The sequence below is a fragment of the Thamnophis sirtalis genome, unplaced genomic scaffold, assembly GCF_051295495.1.
Source record: "Thamnophis sirtalis isolate CommonGarterSnake01/CBP01778 unplaced genomic scaffold, rThaSir2_p1.2 scaffold_4, whole genome shotgun sequence".
NCBI classification, from domain to species: domain Eukaryota; kingdom Metazoa; phylum Chordata; class Lepidosauria; order Squamata; family Natricidae; genus Thamnophis; species Thamnophis sirtalis.
The window spans coordinates 47,429,092-47,451,169 of record NW_028261384.1 but is presented as its reverse complement, the minus strand read 5'-3'; the positions used below and the strand labels follow the sequence as shown (position 1 = coordinate 47,451,169).

The window sequence follows — 22,078 nt, the reverse complement described above, 5'->3', positions numbered from 1 at the left end:
GGGGTGGTGGTGGAAGCCCATCTTTCCCTCCCTGCTTTGACTTCCCCAAACCCTCACAGTCTTAGCTATTGACTTCCCCAATACCCCCCCCCAGACTTAGCCCCCAGTATTAACTCCTCCTCTAGAGGAGGAGGAGGAGGTTCCATACTCTATGTCATTTCCTCATTATATTGCATTATACTGATGTAACTAATAAAAGGTATTGTTCCATGGTGAATTGTCCTGAATCAAGTTGGCCAGGGCAAGATGGCTGGGGTGAACTGGGTGGCAGTGAGGTAGCCAGAGTAAGATAGCAGCAGTGAGGCAGCAGCAGAGCCAGTGGCAGCAAGTTATCCTAAACCCGCATGTAGAATATCCTGATTGTTTTGTCTTTATCCAACTAAATATCTTTCATAGACTCATGTTTCAAGGACTGATCATAAGTACTATTCATTTAACATTATTGTAACATTTGATGAACAAATGGTCATTTAATCTATAGCTGTATTTAAAGTTACATTAACCTATCACCTTAATGAGCAGAGATAATTTCTTCATTATCAGGAGAACATAAAATCAGCAGCAACTAATTTGTATTAATCATATTGACCTCTAAATTTAACCATCAAAATATCTTTGTATATTTTGGAAAAAATAACATTAAGCCCTGAACAAACAAGCACTTGGAAAGACATCTTACAAAGTGTCTATGGGGATTCCCAGTTATCCACGTCATGGTTATCCCAAGGTGCTTTTTCAAGAGGAATTTAACTTTCTATGCTTTTCCTTGAAGATTTTCTCTTCTCATCCAAGAACTGAACATAGCTTTTTTTAATTAAAAATTTTTAATTTTTAATTTAAAACAAATACATCATCCTTCTTTACATGCTATAGAAAGTGTATCAGTTGGTTAAAAAAAAAACTTCCGTGCATCTCTTCCACAGTCAACAAACATAGTTCATGTTAACTTAAGTATTTTAACTCAAATAAATCATTAAATCTCCATTTTCATTTGACTATAATTGTTTAAATGTCCTTCATCATAAAATATACCAAAGTTTAATACATAACCACATACTGGCCTTTCAATTACTATTTCTAAAATCATCCACTAACATTAAATCCTTATGTCCTGTTCTAGCTAAACATCCATAATATTCAGTAACAAGGTTTTCTAATCCTCCTTTCCAAATCACTGTTTAAAGTTTACATCCAGTTTCCTTATGTTATACCCATATCTATATATGCATTGTTATTCTTATCTCTCCTTTATTTAACTATATCCTATATCATAACATTTTCCCCCAATAATCAAAACTTTAATTGTATCTAACTTAGTTTATTATTAGTATTAGTATTAGTAGTAGTAGTAGTAGTAGTAGCAGCAGCAGCAGCAGCAGCAGTAGTATTAGTAGTAGCAGCAGCAGTAGTATTAGTATTATTCTTTATGTATAATCCAAAGGGATTGCTAATCTTCCTTACATGGGTACCATGCGATATTCATATCCAATTATACTCATCATAACACATTGTATACATTAGTAACATTATCAGTTATTTATTTAAGCTATATCTATTATCAATAAATTTCACTAAGTTTAACTAGTTTTAAATTATATTCTTCCATCTATCACCCTGTATCTTTCCAATAACAAAACAATCTCATATCTTCTGCCATTTGTGGTGCCAGTCCTCTAATCATCTTCTTGATCAGCTTTGTATGGATTTCTCTTAGCAATTCCTTGCTTGTAAGATCTCTCATATAATCTTGATGCCCTCTTTCTGTTTCTTTATTCAGCTTGTCTTTGATTGTCAACAGTGTTATCAATGCTTTTGCTAATAGAATTTCTTTCTTTAAGTCTATAGATTCTTTAATTTTTTCTTCTATATCTTGCCCTTTGGAATAGATTTCCTCTACATTTACTTCCTCTTTCAGTATTCCATTCTTTCCATTTTCAGGAACAAACCAATTACCATAAATATCAGCAGGTTTAATCTCTTTATATTCATTTTCCACTTCGGTTTTTTGAGTTTCAATCACCTCATTTTGCATTTTGATAAACATCCTCAATTTTTTCATCATATTTTATTGTTATGTGCTCTAAGTATTCTAGTTTTTTCTCTATTCTTTTATATATATTTGATAATTTCTGTATTTCTGAAAGTATCTTTTGCAAATTTGATACTTCTATTTTCTTTTGAAGTTGTGCCATTCTAACAAACACAGCTGCTCTAGCTTGGAAGGTTAATAAGATTAAAGCATAGATTCACAAAGAATGTTATTTTCACTTTTTTTCTCATTAGAAATATACTTCAAAGAGACATCTGTGTGCTTCCCTTCTTATCACTCTCTGTAGCCAAGCAGTAAAACTTTGTGGTGCCAAGTCAAAATAATCCATGAAGAAAAAAAAGTGTTCTGTTTTGAACACACAAAACTCCGATCAGCAAAACCTCCCAGCCTCCGAGCAGCGGTAACACTGTTAAAAAGTTTCCTTTTGTATCTTTTATGTATTTCAAGTTAGAAAAAGAAGTCCAATCTTTAAATGAATTAGAAAAATACCCACATCAATGAAAAGGAAAACTTTAGTCTATAGATTACAGAGAATCATAAAGAAAAGGTAGAAGAAAAAAGCTTAATCCATCAGTTTCAAAAGGCTTGCATAAATTCCATCCATGAAGATAGCATTTAAAAAGTAAGATAATCACTGTCCAAAACCATTCCAAATTTAATTCCACCACTTGATTCTTCTATTCTTCAATTTAAATTAATTTTTAAGTTTTTATAGGCAGTCTCTTTTTAAAACAGTAAAGGTTCCTCACTAGCTAGAAACACTTTCACTTTCTGTATCCTTCCATTTTGGAGCCGCCCCGACTTCGTCAGCCTTGGCTGGATTTTTGTCGCCGGCTTGAAGAATTTCTCTTGCTTCTTTCAGGGATTTTGCAATATCCCCAAGATCAGCAAGATGCATTCTTCCTGTTCACTGTCTCTTCGGGACGGTTTAGGTCCATTTGGACCACCCAGCAGCAAAAGTATTGGCTGGAGTCTCAGAGCATCGAGACCGCACGACCATATCATCGTGAGCTTAGCTCCTCCTCCTGAACATACTTCTTGAATGATGTGAAACAAAGTCCTATTGCCTCTTGAAAATGCCCCTTGGGACATCTTACAAAGTGATATCAAAATATTTTTTTGAAATTCTAAGCATTTCAGTGCTTACAGTACCTAAATCTGATTAGGCTATGTCCATGAACATTTCAGTATTTAATCAGAATGGCACATTAGGTAAATTTTATGTAGATGAGGAAGCATGGGTACCATAGCATGTCTAGTAAAATAATATTTTCAGCAGTTGTTGCTGATTTAAATGCTGAAATGAATGAGCATATGTGATTGCACATTATGTTGATCACCCATGGAACAACTATACTACAAAGACATCTACAATTCTTTGATATCAACAAAAGTATAAGCTACAAATTCTATTATTTCAAAGGAATTTTAACTGTATTCTTGACTATGAAAAAGGAATCCAAGCTGCTTGCTTCTGTGGAATAACTATTATTCAGATATTATTTATTAAGGTGCCCTAATACTGTAGTAAAAGTGCACTCACTGAAAGATATTAAAATTTTATTTAATTAATTTTATTTTAATTGCTTTTTGCTAGTTAGTCTCTTATTTTTAAGTATGTTTATTTTTGGAAGCCTCAAGGAGTTATTTCAGATATGTCAAAAGTATCACATTTATTTTACTGTTTCAAATGATTTCAAATGCTTTCATAAGTTTCTTTACAGATTCAAAGCATTTTAAAACAATTTAAAAAAAGAAGTCGCACTGATCAATAAAGAAAAATACTTCAAAATCTATAGTGGTGTATATAGTAGTCCCTTTATTAAAGTATTTTAGGGGGATTTTTTTTTAAGATTTTCTTTAGTCCTCTTAAAATAGATTAATTAAATACTCATTGTTTTTTTTCATGTTCTTGTAAAAACAACATCTGGTTTAAAAAAAGTGTGAAGTTGTTCCAGGATTGGAATACAAATCTTTGCCAATTCCATAGGCAGATTCTACTGGGATTTGCCAAAGCTGGATTCAATGAGTTAGTACTGAACAGGCACTTGCACAGCTGAATGCATTCTAAGTATTCTTCCACAATCATTTATTTAAATTAAATATTGCCTACACATTGGTCTTAATAATTACATTTTAGCAAATATTTTTAAGAGGAATATTTAGCTAACATGTTTATGTTTTATGTTTAAACAAGCAACAAAAACAGATGGAATGGAATTAAATTTATTTTATTGAAATAGTTCACACAGAAAATGGACAAAAGGGAAACTTAGAATTTATTAATTTATTAATTAAGTTGCTATTTAAGATTTTTGATCTTTAATAAATCAGTCATCAACTTTACTTAATGTCATGATGTCCTGAAGAAGATAGCTACACTCTTGAATTCTTTTTATTGCTTTAAAATCCATAGCATTAGAGGCTTTGGTGAAAATCAAGATATACTTCAGTCACATTGTGAAATCTCCTGCACTTAAATTTGTAGTTGTGTCAAGTTTGGTGGGGTGGGATGTGTATCAGCTTACATTCATTTGAAAGGAGCTTTGTAATATCAATGCCTGGTGCCTTATTTAAAAATGTCTTGTATCTAATGGGAAATTATATTGAAAGATATGTCACCAGAGTTGATTAATGTTCATGTACAACATTATGCTATTTTTAGAGTTAGTTTTATTTTTCAAATTTTACAGAAGCCTGTTATTCTGAGAACAGCTTCACTTATGACTTGATACATTACTCTAGAAAGATATTTTATCAACTAGAAGCACTTGGTTTCATATACAGCAATAATTGCTGTCTGGACAGTGTACAAAAGCAATGTCTATGATTTATATGAAGGACATTCCTTATGTTATTTTTAGTCAGTCAAACCTTATCACAGCAAGCATTTTGAAAGTTCTTCCTTACAGTTTGGTACAGCAAATAAAAATGACAATCAGCAAAGGAGTCAACTCTGAACAAAGAAAGATCAAAAATAATGAAAGAGAACAATACTCTAATGACTAATTTACACTAAGGATAAGAACCCAGAATTGGATTTGTGTACATTATCTGCTATCATTTAGCACTAAAATATTTATTGATCCAGATTATTATTTAAATTCTTTCCTCATAGAATTGCCTTGTTAAATTACATGAAGCGATATTACACGGAGTCCCAAATCGGCATAGATTTTCAATCTATGTATTCTCAAGAATATCCCAGAGATTCAGTGTTATTTTTATGTGAGATGAACTTTGATTGTGGAATGTCACTGTCAATTCGTGAAGCATTCCTGGTCTCTTCTCGATTTGCCATAGGTGGGGGGATGAGGAACTGAGCCTTGCAGCTGCATCGAGGAACTTGCATTTTAGTCAAAACAAAGCACAATCCAGCTGGCAGCCTCAAGGTCATCTCCAAGGCAACCCACAGTGGCCGGAGGGAGTGACTTCCACAATAGCAATAGCAATAGCAATAGCAGTTAGACTTATATACCACTTCATAGGGCTTTCAGCCCTCTCTAAGCGGTTTACAGAGTCAGCATATCGCCCCCAACAATCCTCATTTCACCCACCTCGGAAGGATGGAAGGCTGAGTCAACCCTGAGCCGGTGAGATTTGAACTGCTGAACTGCTGATCTAGCCGTCAGCTGAAGTGGCCTGCAGTACTGCACTCTACCCACTGCGCCACCTCGGCTCACAACCCTCGAAATTGCTTTGTTGGGGAATGTGACTGATGATATGCCTTGAGGGGAGGGGAAAACAGAGTCAGAGCCAAGACACAAATTAAGTGAAGTCAGAGTTGGCTTCATTTGGTTCATGCTGACATGAAGCTCCTAATAAATAACTGGATTTCTTTTGAAACTTGGCTTGAGGATCATGATTTAATTAGGACATCGGAATCCTTTAGGACTTCAGATAGGCTTTCAATTTATGACCATAATTGAGATAAGAATTTCCTCTCCTAAGAAAGGTGGTTGTTAAGTGAGTCAAATGCAAATTTATGACCTTTTTGTCGTGGTTATTAAGCAAATCACTGTAATTGTTAAGTGAAGCATGTGATCAATAAATGAATCAGGATTCCTCTATTTACATTGCTTATTGGAAACTGGCTGGGAAAGTTGCAAATAGGGAAATCAGGAAAAGATTAAATAGATACAAGTGGGAGGATATAAACAGTCATTTCATAATAAATTTAAACTGTTTAAAATTATTTTGGTAGAAAAGGTTATTCCTCATGTCAACAAAGCATAGATATAATGACTGGGTTTATACATAGCACTAAATCATAAGGTGTTTTGTTTGGTTTGAGGTCTGCTATGAATTAGTTAGACAGCCTTTAAAACTCTTTCTACATGACAGATATCCATGTACAATCCATGTGCTGGATTGAGGAATGGTACCAGGGTAAGATATGTATTCAAAGTAGGTATTCAAAACATATAAAGTGCTTTTGTATGGTTTCTATAAAGAATAAAGAGTTGGAAAGAACCATGGAGATTTTCTAGTCCAACCCCCTGCTCAAACAAGAAACCCTGTAATATTTCAGATAAACAGTTATTCAATCTCTTCTTTAAACCTCCTTCTGGAGGCAAGTTATACCACTGATTAATTATTCTAACTGTCATGGAATTTTTCCTTAGTTCTAAGTTAGTTCTTTCTTTGATTAATTTTCATCCATTACTTCTTGTCCTGCCTTCAGGTGCCATGGAGAATAAGTTGATCCTCCCTTTTTTGTGGCAGGCCTTTAGATTTGGAACACTGCTATCATGTCATCCCAGTCCTTCTTTTCATTAAACTAGACAGACCCAATTCCTGCAACTGTTCTTCATATGTTTTAGCTTCCAGTTCCTAATCATCTTTATAGTTCTTCTCTGCACTCTTATTAGAGCAGGGATGTCAAACTTGATTTCCTTGAGGGCCACATCAGGGTTGTGTTTAACCTCGGAGGTCTGGGGTGGGCATGGATAGGATGGCTGTGGACAGCCTGATATCACTCATGTCAGGTGCCTCTTGTGGCCTCAGAGCTCTGCCCATAAAAATGGGCTCCCGAGCTCTGTTTTCAGCTGGGACAGCCTCCTGCAACTCTCTGCCAGTGAAAACAGAGCTTTGGGGGAGGGTGCAGCCCTTGTGAGCTCTGCTTTCAGATGAAATGGCCTCCTGCAACCTTCTGCCAGCTAAAATGGAGCCAGTTCTTTGCTGTTTCCAGGGCAGCCCCATGGATCAAATCTAAGCACCCCATGGACCAAATCTCACCCATGGGCCTTGAGTTTGACACCCCTGTTCTAGAGTCTCAACATATTTTTTATACTGTAACTAGCATCAGCTTGTATTATGAAGGGCTCCTCCAGGCTCAGATGTTTAAGAGATGGCTCCTCTGCAAAGAGCTATTTGAGCTTTTTGAAAGCTGCTTGATATTCCATAATCCAATTAAGCTGTTGGCTCACTTTGCCTTCATCCCACCTCCATCTGTTTTTAGTAGTTTGATGATGGGCAGGGCTATTTGCACAAATGAAGGGATGAACTACCAGTAGAAGTTGCAAAGTCCAAGAAGCTCTGCAGCTGTCTTCTGGTTCGGGGGACTTCCTACTCTAGTATTGCTTTCATTTTCCCTGGGTCCAGCTCCACTCCCTCACTGGACACTTGGTACTACAAAGAATCCAGACTGGTTTTCTGGAAGTCACATCTGGATAGTTTGGCATAGATCTTGGCTTCAAGTAGCTTCTTCAGTTCTTCCTGCACTAACTTCACATGATCTTCCACTGTCTCAGAATAAATAAGAAATTAGTTAAACAATAGATTCCCTTTTCCCCCACCCTGGATATTCACATTGTCCAATCATAAGACTTCTTTTTGTTATGGGAACAGTCCATGTCTCCATCTGACACGTTGGTGCGGTTCAGGCTCTCATGGTCTGTAGATGAAGGTAAGCATTCCATTTCCCCTCTTCCCACTTGAATGGCAAGATGAAAGTGATGGAAGCTCAGAAGTAAAGTGTTTAAATCTTGGCATTTGGGGTTATTCAAATAACTATTTGTTTCTACGATTGTTAGCAAGTCAGAGCTTTTGTGAGCAAGTCACAATTAGGCAGTGTAGGATTTCAACTAGTGGCTAATACTAGCAGGCAGGAACTAATCTGTGGAATCCAAAGCTTCTTAGCAAGTCTGCTATTATAGTAGATCTAGAAGTGTTTATCTTGTAACTTAGCAATTCTCTGATCTGATCCATGGTTAAATGCTTATCTCTTCCTGAAGTGTATAGGAAAACGTCAAGCTAGCAAATGGGTAACACATCTGTCAAGAAAATATCATTGCTTCTGCTGTTGCAGCTTGGGGTAGATAATAAAAGGATTGCCACAGTAGATCTTACCCAAGTAAATAGAGTGTTTCAGGGATATTTCTTTGACTCTTCCTCCTGTACATTTTCAGTAATCTTGTTCATTTTTATGGGACATTTTCAAAGCAGCCCAGAATTTTCCTGCAGTGCCAGAGGGCCCATCCAATGAAATTTTCTGGCTACTACAGCATTTGTTTTTTCTTGGGGCGAAGCATTTCTTACTGAAGATGGAGAAAAGATGATCAATGATTATAACCTCAAATATTTTTTTTCTTATTCTAGTTTGCTTGCCAATGAATACCATCATATGGGTACAAGGTGCCTAAGAAACAGCATTTAAAAAAAGAAAAGAATGTGTTAAGAGTTTAATGCTGCAAGTAAGTCAGTATTTTTCTTTCTTGTTATAACAATTGTACTTTTAAAAAAACAGTATTTGTTTTTATTCTTTTCTTTCTGCTGCATGCAGGAAAAAAAGGATTGCATGAAAGGAGTTAAAAAGATATATGGGTTACCACTGAATATGGATTATTGGGGCAAATAATTAGTTATCCCCCACCCTCTACCATAAATTTGATTCTATTTTAGCTTACAGGAATTTTTGGATTCTTTTCTCACATTTTTATAGTTAAACAGTGCACACATGCGCAGTGCAATAAAAATTGTGCATGCGCAGAAGCAAAAAACAAGAAGCCTATGGCACCGCCCAGAGAACTGGTTTTGGGGCGTGGCAGGCCTAGGTCACTGCTGGTTCCAGTGATCCAGGCCACCAAACCACTACCAGTTCAGCTGAACCAGTAGGAACCCACCACTGGTGTTGGGGATAGTGGTAAAAACTTGTGCTGACCAACTATCAGAGGTCCTAACAAGGATTTTGAACATCTCCCTACAAATGGCCAGTGTTCCATCATGTCAGAAAGCAGCCACTATTATTCCAGTCCTGAAGAAAACAGCAATAAACAGTCTGAATGACTACAGACCCATTTTATTTATGTCTGTAGTGATGACATGCTTCAAGAGACTGGTTCTTCAACACTTCAGGTCATGCCTTCCATTGAACGTTGACCAATATCAGTTTGCCTACAGAGGAAATAGGTTGGCAGGCAGTGTCATCACTACTGCCCTTCATTCTATAGTGAGTTATCTAGAGAAACTTGAGAACTACATCAGAATGCTTTTCATATACTACAGCTCAGCTTTTACCACCATTTTGCTGGATATCCTCATCAAAAAGTTGACTGACTTGAATTTCCCTTCTCTCACCTGTGATTGGATTAAAGCCTTTCTGATTGGATTAAAGACAGACCAGTCACAAACAGTGAGGGCTGGGTCTTTCACATCCTCCTTGAAGCTCAGCACTGGGTCTCCTTAGGGCTGTGCTCAGTCTCTACCTGCACTTGTTGTACACATACAACTGCATATCTTCTGATTCATCTAACATGATAATAGAGTTTGCAGATGATACCATACTGTACTGGGTCTTATTATAGGAGACAAAATAGCGTATGAGAAGAAGTCCAGAGGTTATCCACATGTTGCTCAGAAAACAATTTGCATTTAAACTCTAGCAAGACAAAGGAAATGGTGTTAAACTTCCGGAAGCAGAGAGAGGAACCTGTCTCACTCTACATCAAGGGGGATGTATGGAGAGTGTCTCCTCTTTCAAATTTCTGGGAATCTACCTTAGTCAAGATCTCACCTGGAAAAATAACACAATTCAGGTGGTCAGGAAGGCTCAATAGAGACTCCATTTTCTTAGAGTCTTGCAAAAAAAAATCAGGTGGAACAATGACTGATGAGTTCCTTTTACTGGTGTACGATAGAATGCATCATTACATATTGTGTTATGATAAGGTATGCTGGCTTGACAGCTGTTGATAGAAAGGTATTACAGAGGGTGATGAGCACAGCACAAAAAAATATGGGCTGTCACCTGGCACCACTGGATGAAATCTCCAGGACCCACTGCCTCAACAGAGTGAGAAAATCCTCAGGGATGATTCACACCCTGGTCTTTACTCTCCTACTATCGGGCAGAAGATATAAAAGCATAGCTAGTTGAACGAATAGGCTGAAAAATAGATTTTATCCATGGGCTGTCAAACTTCTGAACGCAACATAACACCACAATTAGGTTTAATATGCCATGCTTGCAGGCCTGTGCAACGTGCAACATGTTCATACAGATGTAATATAATATAATATTACATACATATATGGGAATGTGTGTTAGTTATTACTTATTTGGGTTTAGGGATTCTATTTTTTTCATTTGAGTTATTGAGATGTATCTTGTGTTTCAAGGGGCTGCACCAAGGGAGAATAATTCAATTTCATTGTACACATGTTGTGCATTGACAATAAACATTTGATTTGATTTGAGTCTCTCCCATCGTAAGATGATACAGAGAAGAAAGGATAAGGCAGAAATTAGCAAATTTTTAAGACCATGGACAGTTATCACATTATTTAATATGATGTTATAGGTGCAAAAATAATTTAAATAAAAATAAAAATTATAAGTAAAGTATTTGGAAATATAAATAATCCTATAATTTTAATAATGTCAAAAGCCATACCTTACCTTGTTTATTCTTCTGATAATATTGAATACTTGAAGCAAAATATTATGATTACTCACACTGCTACAGTTCAAGTAAATCTTGAAAGACTACTTTATTTATATTTTTAAATTTTTAATACCTGAATTACCTATAGTAAGGGCTTTTTATGTTTATTTAAGTATTTCCCTTACTATTTGTTAATTTATGCTAATGTTTAAATGTTTTAACAAAATTTAACAAAATTCTGGTTATTTGACAGACTAGAAATAATTGTCTAGAAATATAAGGCACAATCACAATTCTTTGTGATTCCATATTCTCAAAGCAGGTATCCAGTACTATAGCAACTTCCACAGATGGACATCCAGTCTTTATTTAAATATCTAACAGAAAAGAATCCTACAATTTTCAAGACAGTCCATTCCATTGTTGAGTTTTCATTAAGAAATTCTTCCTGCTTTCCAAATGAATTGGCTTAAGTAAGGTCACTTTTTCTTGTCCTGTCTTCTGGAACAACTTTGAAAAATTCTGCTCCAATTTCTACACAAAAGCTCCTCTTTCTATCAAAACTATCATGTTGTCTTGTAATTTTCCCTTCTGTGGGTTGAACATTCCTAACTATTCCTCATAACTTTTTCACTAGCATGTAATTTGTAAAAATTACAAATGAAACCATAAAAGTTACTTTAAAAAATCATAAATAAAAGCTTTAATGCTAAAGGTTTTCATTTTTGTTTGATGTTTTTAGTAACTTTTATGGTTTCATTTGTAATTTTTACAATTTTTAATAAAAAAAAACTATGTCCAACAAATGCTTGGTTTAAACCTCTAGAAATTAGGAAAGATATAAAAAATGATAAGCTTAACAGGTACATGAATTAGATGGATGTTTTGTTATTTTAACTCTATCACTTTAATATTTATTGACAGGTTTTGGATATTTTTTTATTTCATCTTAGTTACTATGATCAAATTATTGAAAAGTTTTTAAAATAGTCCAAACTTAAATTTGGTATTATTGTATTTTTAGTTAAAGAACAATATATTGCTTTTATTATTTTTCTAATGTTCCATAGTAGTTTCTAATTGGAATTGTTTCTCTCTTTGTGAATGTGGTTATCACAGCAGCTTAGTATAAGCCATGAAACTATATGAATAGGCAATAGAAAATTGGACTAGAAAATATAAAATTACAAATAAGAAAAACTGGAAAATGTCTATTATATTAATTGATAGAATTTTATCACCCTTGCAATGAAACTCCAGTCTATTCTAAACATTCTATCCTATTCTGTACTGATTTTGATATGAAAGAGGCAATTCTGATAAATATCAAGGTTTTTAAAATTATTTGATTAATTAATTTTCATAATAGGAGCAGAATTTGAATGTTTTGGGAGAAAACCCTTGGTTCAATGGTTAACAACTCTTTCAGCTAAATTCAGTTTTATTATGATTAGTGAGTATGTTTGCAAACAAAGAACTTGCTGCTAATTGAAATAGTAAATAATAGTAAAAACTTCATTGATAAATAAAGTTTAGTATAATATCTAAATATATGATATTTCCTTTCAGATGAAACAATATCTGGGTAAAAACAGTGCTGCTTTAAATTGTCATTGCTGGAAGAGGCAGGAGTTTAGAAACATTTATAGTTATGAGAGTAGGTATCTATACAATTATAGTCAATGTTATTTCTTCCCATTGTTGTTTTCACATTTAGTTTGACATTTAGAACAATTTCCTTTTCTTTTTTTATAAAAAGTTTTTTATTTTTTACATTTTCATAACAAATAACCACATGTATACTGTTACATAACCAACATTATTTTATATTATTAAATATTTACGTACATCAATTTGTCTTACCATCAACCCCCAAAAATGATTATTGGCTCTTCTGCTCTCCATACACCATATTTGTACCCTATCCATCACTTTCTTCTCCCTCTTTACTCCTCCTCCCTAGTTCCTTTCTTCTCTCTGTTGTTCTTCTCTTCTCTATTTCCCCTTCCTCTTTCCTTCTCGTCTCTTGTCTTTCCACTCCTTCTTCCTCTCATCCTCTCTCCCCCTGCCCTCTCTCCTAACTCTCTCTTCTTCCCTTAACTCTCTCCTCTACGCCACACTCTTCATCTCATTTACTTGGTGTATTTCAGTCTCTGAGCAAACTCCATTTTGTGTTGATGGTGTTTAAAGTTTCATTTCATCAAATATCTTTAATTTTATCTTTAATTTTACCAAATATCCTCCTCCTTCTTTTCGTAAAAGAATATGTATGTATGTATGTATGTATGTATAAATTATATTTTTAAACACACACTCCCAACCTATTTTTGGCTGGAATGTGGACCTGATTACAATTCCCAGCTATTCTCATCATAATATTATATAGTTATACATCATTACACACTCTAAATTTTTATTTCTGTCTTTGTAGTCTCAATAATTTTCCAATGTAAGTATATTTCATGTTCCCCCTCCATTTTTCCATACCTTAACTTAGCTTACCTTTAATTGTCTTTAAATAACAATCCTTACTGTTAAATGTTCATTACAATTCCATTGATCTGCTATGTAGAATAACAAGCAATACACACCTCACTTCGTTCATCTTCTTAAGAATTCTATATGCATCCATATTTTGTATATTTTAACCCATATGTAATTATCTTTCCATTATCATATTCAATCAGTTAGCAACTCAGTTTAATTATCATGTAAAGGAGTAAATCACATACTTCAACTTTATCTTCTCCATGTAACAATTTCTAAATATCTGATTTTTTTGTACTAAGTCTTTTGTCCCAATTCTCTATTCCTGTCTCCTCCCTTTTCTTTATTGGGACATGTCCACCCTCTTCAATTTTCTTCAAGCCACTGCCAAACCCAGTGAAATCTTTTGTCTGATTTTTATTTCTCTTTGTTGGGACACATCCCCCCTTTTCAACTTTCCCTATACCACTGTCAAACCCAGTGAAATTTTTTGTCTGCTTTTTATTTACCACGTTTTCTACCCTTTCATTATCGTTTCCCTCTTCTTCATTTGCTTCCTGCCTCTCCTCAGATTCTAACTTCAAAATTCTATTTAAACTTGATTGTAATGATTTATGCATATTTTATATAATTTCACATAATTCTTCAAATTCCCACCTTCACATAATGTCCAATTCCAAAATTACAGTTAGTTGTATGGTTAACTATAATTTAAATCCCAAATTTCCCAAGATTCTTCTTATTCCACAGTTTTGGTCCAACTTAAATTCTGATTCAGCTAAAATGGAGAGGAAGAAAAGAGGGAGACATCTTGACCACTTCGCTTCCTTTGTTCTTTGTTCTTTTCTCTGGCAAATAAGTCTGTATTTTTTTTGCTCTTGATTCCCCCCCCCCTTGTTATATTCCACCTCTTGTTGGTTAGAGTTGCTTAAAATATATTAATTAGAAGAAACACTAACAAAGTAAGTCTCCTTGGTGTGTTTTTAACTTTCGTTTCTCTTCACCGCTTTTTCCAAGTTCTGATTTATGTCAGTTGGTTTTTGCGAAGTTTTCACATTCCATTAATTGCTCAGACAAAATTGGATTATAAGTGAGAAAATAGTGTTTTTCCTTAATTTTTTTTCCTTGTTACATTCCACTTCTCATTAATTAGAGTTGCTTAAGATATGTGAATTAGAACAGGCTCGAACAAAGCAAGTCTCCTTGGTATGTTTTAACTTCTGTTTCATCCCTCCTTCCATTCATTAATCTCTTTTAAAGACACAATCTTCAAATCGAAGTTTGTGTTTAAATGGGTTAGTCAACTCTCTGTTTCTTTCTTTCTGTCTCCCAAGTTGTTTAAAACAAAGAGTACTTTTTGGGCTTAATGATTTTAACCACCATTTTCCCCTTTCTTTCTTTCTTTCTTTCTTTCTTTCTTTCTTTCTTTCTTTCCTTCCTTCCTTCCTTCCTTCCTTCCTTCCTTCCTTCCTTCCTTCCTTCTTTCTTTCTTTCTTTCCGTCAAAATCCCAATCTGTCTGTCAATACTATTTATGCTCACAAGGTTCTTTGCCTTTTCCAAATTCTGATTTATGTCAGTTAATTAATTAAATCTTCTTATCAGGTTTCATATTCCTTTCCTGCACCGCTCCTGCTCACAAACTTTGGCCAGAAGCCCGCAGCTTTGTTAGCAGCCATGTTGCCATGCTGCCTATCCCGACGCCGATTCAGGGAACTAATCTCTGATCTATGAGGAACCTGCTACAGTCTTCTAGGTCTAGTGAGATGCCGTTCCTTCTTCACTCTCCCTCCAGGGAAGTTCTGATCCAAAAGGATCTCAGAATTGGTTTGTCAGACAGAATTTATGTGCGGCTCTTTAGAGCACACATTTTTCCATCTGTCTCGTTGAGGAACTTCCGGTTGAGTCACATTTAGAACAATTTCTGATCATGAAACTCTGCACTGTGAAATTGAAATAGATATTTATCATTTGAAGAAACAGTTATTTACTACAAAACTGACTATAATTAGTGTGATAAATTTAAATTTTTTTACCTTTGCATTTTACAATGCTAAGGTAAAATACACTGCTATGGCATAAATGAGTTAAACAGTAATACCTTACTTACATAGACTATAGATTTTAGACTATCAAATTGTAGTAATAATTTGTTTCTGGAACTTTGCACTTTGATATGACTCAGGGGCTAATCAATAAATAAAGACTATATACACATATATCTTAGATAATATACAATTATAATTTCTGTCAAAAAGTACAGAAATTAGTTCTTATCCAAAATGATCAGCTGCTCATGATAATTCAAAGTAGATTGTGTTCTCTTTTATTTATGTTTATTTATCTTGGCAGTTTCCGTTAAACGTTTTGGTTTAGTAATACTTACAAGACTGAAATAAGATTAACTTGAAAAGAAATTAAAGTTAACTTGTCTCTTTTTTAGATTTTGATCAGAGGTCCAGCATTCAGGCATAGGAAAAGTTTATACCATTGATTCCAAATTTTGCTCCAATTTCTATATTACATTAGGTAATGAAGGTATGAAGCATGACCAAGCTTCTTAAGTATAGATTAAAAAAATAACACAGCAGATTTCTTTAGTATAATTAAACGGAACTGTGGCAGGTCTCCTTTTTATTACAGTGTAGGAGCGGCTTAAAATATGTTTACTTAGAACTTTTAATATTACATACTTTTTTAAAAAGGAAGCTTATGGACATATTGCTGCATTTATTTAATGTGGTCTTCAGAGGAGGATTATCCACTAATAAAAAATGCTCCAAAATCACCATTTCAATAGCAAAATAGGGACTAGAGTCTTGGTTTCCTTCTGATTGTAATCCAATACTTTAACTACCATATCCCACTGAATCTTGTAAGCAGAAAAAAAATCCTGTATTTTTCACAGATATTTACTGAATTTTCTTGGTTAAAAACTGATGTTTGAAAAAAGGCAGGAAAGGGGAAAAAAGCAACTTCACAGTGTTCCCAAAGGAATTTAGTTCTTCCAGTTCCACAGAAACAAATACAATAGGCTGACACCATTTGTTCTTAAAACATGTTGTAACCTTCCGGTCTAATATATTTTAATTATAGAGAAATTTAGACTAAGTTAGATTAAGCTACATTTTCCACACTCTATTTATATAAAGGCACACTATACAGATAAAGCCTTTCTTTATACAACATTTATAGTATTGATGGCATTTAATGGATTTTATTTGTTTTGTGTATTTTGATGGGAAATAATTTTAGTCTGACTACAAGTTAGAGAGAAAGATAAGAAGCAATGCAGTATGGTTGATTCAAAGCATATATGGCCATATACTTATCAAAATCAAACTTAACTTCATGAAAACTTTTTCTTTTAAAATCAATTGTTCTCATGCCCTACATAGTTTGCTTTTCATATAACTACCATATTTTTTCAGACTATAAAACGCACTGGTGTATAAGATGCACCAAGATTTCGAAGAGGAAAGTAAGAAAAAAAGGTTTTGGCCTCCCCTGTCCCCAGGCTTCAGTAGGTCTGGAGAAAGGTAAAAACGCCCCCATTTTTGCAAAAAAAAAATGGCCCATTTTTCACATGTTTTTCACAAAAATGGGATGCAGGGTGGGCCTTTGGAAGGCCAAAAATAGTGTATAAGATGCATTTCCATGCTCTTTTGGGGGGGGGGGAAGAATGTGTGTCTTATATTCTGAAAAATACGGTAAATATCATGTGAAAATCTCTATTGTATGATTCAATCTGAATCAACTATTAACAATAATTTGCAAAAATTAACACCCAGCATTATTTATTTTTCAGGAGTTTTATAAAAGTAACCCTTTTTTGCCACTTTAGTGCATTTCCACCAAAGTTTAAAAATTGACTCAATTCTTTTTGAAATGGGTTGCAGTTTCTATGTGTAGTTTTGAAAACTTTTGAAAGTATAAATTTCTTTTAAACAGATACTTATTATCTCCCATAATCTGGAAAAAACCCATACCTTACGCACTATGGGGAGACTTGGGGTTTGAAAATAGTATGCTGAGACCATATATGTCTCATAGATCACTGGTTTCCCACTCCCAAGTAATCAATTTTATATTTCATATTTTTAAAAATAAAAAATATTAATATTTTATAATACATAAAAACTAATACAAAGTAATAAATAGCAGACGGAGGAAAGGAAGGAAGGAAGGAAGGAAGGAAGGAAGGAAGGAAGGAAGGAAGGAAGAAATGAAAAGAAAAAAAGAAGCTTCTGATCTCCTTTGCCACAACTATTCTGTAAGTACATTTACAAAAATATTTATTACTATGAAAACCCCTCCCTTTTTTATATTACACAAAATTTCATATATTATAAAACTTTTTTTAATCAAAAAAAGCACATATCATACTTTTTTCCTTACTCATGCACAAAGTCTATAAGAGTTTTCCAGTCAATCATAAATGTAGATAATATTTTGTCTATAATAAAAAAGATCTTCACCAATCATTTTTCTGATAGGAAATGTTGAGTCTTTCCATTTTTAAGTATATAATAGTCTCACTGCACTTGTCATATATAAAAGCAAAGTTCTGTGACTTTTTTCTAGTTGCTGTCTATTAGTCCAAAAAAAGAAATCTGGTTTCATCTGTAATTTAACCTTTAACTTAACTTAAAATCTTCTGCATTAATACATGTATTTATACCTGCGTTATTTCATCTCCTTTACATCTCCGGCAAACAAATTAAAATTTCCCTTCATGTAATTCACATTTCAAGCAAAGATTCAAAGTTCATTTATATATTCTAGAAAATTTGTCTGGTAATAAATATCAACAATTCATCATCTTATAAAAATCATGTTTAAGGCTAGAATATCATGTAAATTTCAGTCATTTCAATCACATATTTCTATAGTGGTTCATTTATATATTGTATATACAATATTGTATATTGTAACCAAAATGTTCAACCTAGTTTGTCATATATTATTTCACTTTTTGTGTCTCATATTTCAGCAAAAGTTTATACGTATTAGCAATAACATTTTCATCACTACCATGTTTTCCCCAAAATAAGACAGGGTCTTATTTTCTTTTGACCCCCGAAATAAGCGCTTGGCCTTATTTCGGGAGGTCCTATTATTTTTGAGGTGCAGGAGGTGGCAAGCATGGTCACCTCATAGCTGCTCCTGTGTTGCAATATTTTTTTGGGGGGAGGGCTTATTTTAATGCATGTGTTCAAAAGCCCGATTGGGCTTATTATCCAGGGAGGTCTTATTTTCAGGGAGGTAGGGAAGTATATCATTCTATTTCAAATTAATCTTGCTTTGTCCAAAAGCATAAAATCTTTTATTCATCTTAAAACTTTATATTAATTGTTCATAGAAAAAACAATTAATAATGATATCCTTCTGTTATCAAATCTTTTCTTTTTCATTTTACAATCTTTTGAGAAAATTCTAGTACATTTTGGAAGATTAACCTTTTGTGTTTACTTACTTCTCAAGTGGTTTATTTACTTCATTGCAGTATAAAGAACAGTAATTTTCATTCCAAAAATGCCTTTGGAGAGCAAACTTTATCGTTTTCATACACTGATTCCACAAATACAAGCCTGACTAGAAGTACTTATTAGCCCTGCTGGAGAAAATGTACTGTAGAATCAAACAGGATTATTATTATTTTTTGTACTCCTGTTTTTCATGTTTGTTTGTAAAATATATTCCTCTAGACATGCTCTCAAAATCTGAAAAAGTTTTGGATCAATGTTTCAATAAATTTTTGCTCTTATGCCAGCAAGATGGAGAAGGAGCCCATGTCCATCTGTCTTTTGCAGCTGTCTACTGCTTCCTATTAAGCTATTACCTGTCTTCTGAAGATTTGGGACAATGTAGAGCAGCAATCTCCAACCTTTCTAATTTGCGGCCTGGTGTGTGTGGGGGGGAGACACACGTACAAGTGGCAGGTGCATACACAGCTTCATTTATGCAAGCGGCGGGCACAATTGTATAAGTGGAGCTTCGTGTGTGAACAGAGGGTATTCGTGCTTGCATACAAAGTTCTACTTGTGAAAGGAGGGGACCTTGTGCTTGCTCCGGCCCTATGAAATGATCTCCCCATAGAGATCCGGACCCTCACTATTCTTCCGGCCTTCCGTAAAGCTACTAAGACCTGGCTGTTCCGACACGCCTGGGACTGTTGATCAGCATCCAGCCCCATTTTAAGTGGTATGTATGTTGTGTAATTTTAAATAATTGTATTTCTATTTTTAATTTTTTTATTCTCTTATTGTCTGTAAGCCGCCCAGAGTCCCCTGCGAGTGGGCAGCATACAAATGCTAATAAACTTCCAAACTTCCAAACTCCACTTGCACAAATGAATCTTTGCGCACAAGCACAAGTGCCCTCTGTTCAACCGAGTGGATCTTCACATGCATGCCTGCCCACCACTTGTGCAAATGTAGAAGATTGCAGGAGGAAAAGTGAAATGAACATCAATGATCTCCTGCCTCATTCTGTAAATGGAAACACTCTCCTGAATCAAAATAAATCTTCTTATTTTTAATTCATTCTTATTATGAAGTAAAGAAAAAAATAGTCCTCATTGTTAGCAACTTACACTGAAATTGAAACAGGAACATTATCTTCCTTTTTTTGCACAATTAATTCTATTTATAAAGCCTGTCTGGGTTTTTTTTCCCCTAGAGTCAGGAACTATTTATCAGTTGCAGTAATTTATTCTTTATGGTAATGTTTAATTTTTGAGATATAAAAAACATCTGCCCTTAATTTTGCTAATTTTACATTTCAAATTGAAACCTTAGGGCACTCCTAAAAATATACCTGCCATTCAATAATATTTCACTTATTGTAGATAACCGAACAGATGGTTAACACATTAATACACCTTTCCTGTGCTTAGCTTAGTGAAGAGCTCTTTTTGAAGGTTAAATTATAATTAATAAATTTACTAATCAAGTGGTCCAAAACTTGTTATCTTACTATTTGACATTTTAGTAGCCTGCTCCCAAGCTGATTGGCAATTAGAGTGAGCTGAAAATGATAATAAAAAGCACTTAATATCTATCAACTGCGCAAAGAACAATGATGAAAATTCACACAGAAGATAAACTGTCCCTTATTAAAATTTAAATGAGAATGTAAGTGCTCTGAACTAATATGGAAAACTTTGCATCAAAAATATAATTTGTTTTAAGAATTAATACACTAAAGCTTCTTAATCACATTAATTTCTTATGTCACTTTTGAAGGAATTATGTAAAGTTTGAAGGAGTTGTGCACAGAATGGTACTGATAAGGTATTTACAGAACAATTTAATTTAGAGTAAGGTGATTTAATATAAGTAATTTAGTTTAGATTATTATTAGAACAGTCGAGTTTAGTTTAATATTAAATATGTTAAGTTTATTAATAAGTAAACAACCATATTTAGTATATGATATTACTAAGGATTTATTCATTAGTGCTATTAGTCACATATGCCTTATATACAGTAAAACTTAATTGAGTTCTATAGATTCAATTTTCTGGACACTAGATGAATTTTATATGAAATGCCTTCTGACAGACAAATATTGTTTAAGTATAAGATGTCACTTATTTGTAGAAGTTAAACTTTGTTAACAATAAATAGACATGTTCTTATTACTGTTTATATCAAGTAGGAAATCAAATTGCTTTATTGTTCCTATTCTGTTTCTTTATATTTTACTTTTTTTCTTAAAATGTTCAGTGGATCTGTGATATGAAATAAGGAAATTATTCATAATAATTAATCAAACTGAAAAACTGCAAATTGCACTTCACCAGACACAGACTGGGAATTTCAATGTTCAGAATTGAAACACAAATAGTTTCAGCAGCACTGTATTCATACAACTTGATAGAATAACAATTTTTTAAAAGACTTCTTGAAAATCAGGAAAAAAGTGATCTGAATATCATGGAAGGAACTATTCCAGAGAAGGAAGACAATAACTGGAAATACATGCTTTTATTTTTTTACATAGCCCAATGAATTTTGAGACTATACTAGGTATTTCTGAGCAGGTTAAACTTGCTAATTTCTGACTACATTATTGAAGAAATATTCTAGGTTAAATTATCATTTTAAAATATTTTGTTGTTTTCTTTTTATAATTAGCTATCATTTGCAAGTATAGTTCACTTTTAAGTAGAAAGCCTATTGATTTCACACAGAAAATCATAGGGCTTCGTAGACAAAAGTATTTTCATAGTTTTGGTGGTTTTCTAGTGGTTGCAAATTTTTGTGGTAAATTTCAGGAAAAGATGAGAAGCCCCCGTGCCCCAAATCTTACCAAATCAAAAAATTTGAACATAAGGAATTTTAACTTGGAGATTTCAAGTATTTAGCTGGGGAAGATTTTGTTAACTGTCCCCAATCATAATCCTTCTAGTAATAAATCAATGCAACTGCCACAGCTTTATGAGCTGTAGAATAGGAAAGGAAGCAGTGTGTCAAAGGTAAAAATGTAAAATAAAAATTGTTTTGGAAAAAAAATAGGTTTGGTTGAAGTATACAAAATGCAGAAGCCACACCAAGGTCTTAAGACATTTTTGCCTTTCATGAGAGAAAAAAAAGTGTTGTCTCTAGAAACATGATTGATGAAGTATAATGAAATCTTAACCATATCAAAATA

The 22,078-nt window shown here is 33.8% G+C and overlaps 1 protein-coding gene across 14 annotated transcripts in view; it reads left to right on the top strand.

Annotated features, from left to right (window-relative positions):
- The window catches only part of THRB (thyroid hormone receptor beta), a 173,144-nt gene that overhangs the window by 89,915 nt on the left and 61,151 nt on the right, over positions 1 to 22,078 (top strand). For 3 of the 14 annotated variants that reach the window (XM_087712860.1, XM_087712858.1, XM_087712859.1), the window contains 2 exons: positions 8,651 to 8,745; positions 17,582 to 17,693. The exons of 8 other annotated variants lie outside the window; for them this stretch is intronic. In XM_087712860.1, the coding sequence (XP_087568986.1) occupies positions 17,646 to 17,693 (48 nt within the window). In that variant the 5' untranslated portion in view covers positions 8,651 to 8,745; positions 17,582 to 17,645. Of the gene's footprint in view, positions 1 to 8,650; positions 8,750 to 17,581; positions 17,694 to 22,078 lie in introns of those variants that run through there. 3 more of the 14 variants (XM_014075890.2, XM_087712868.1, XM_087712867.1) reach the window with 3 other exon arrangements.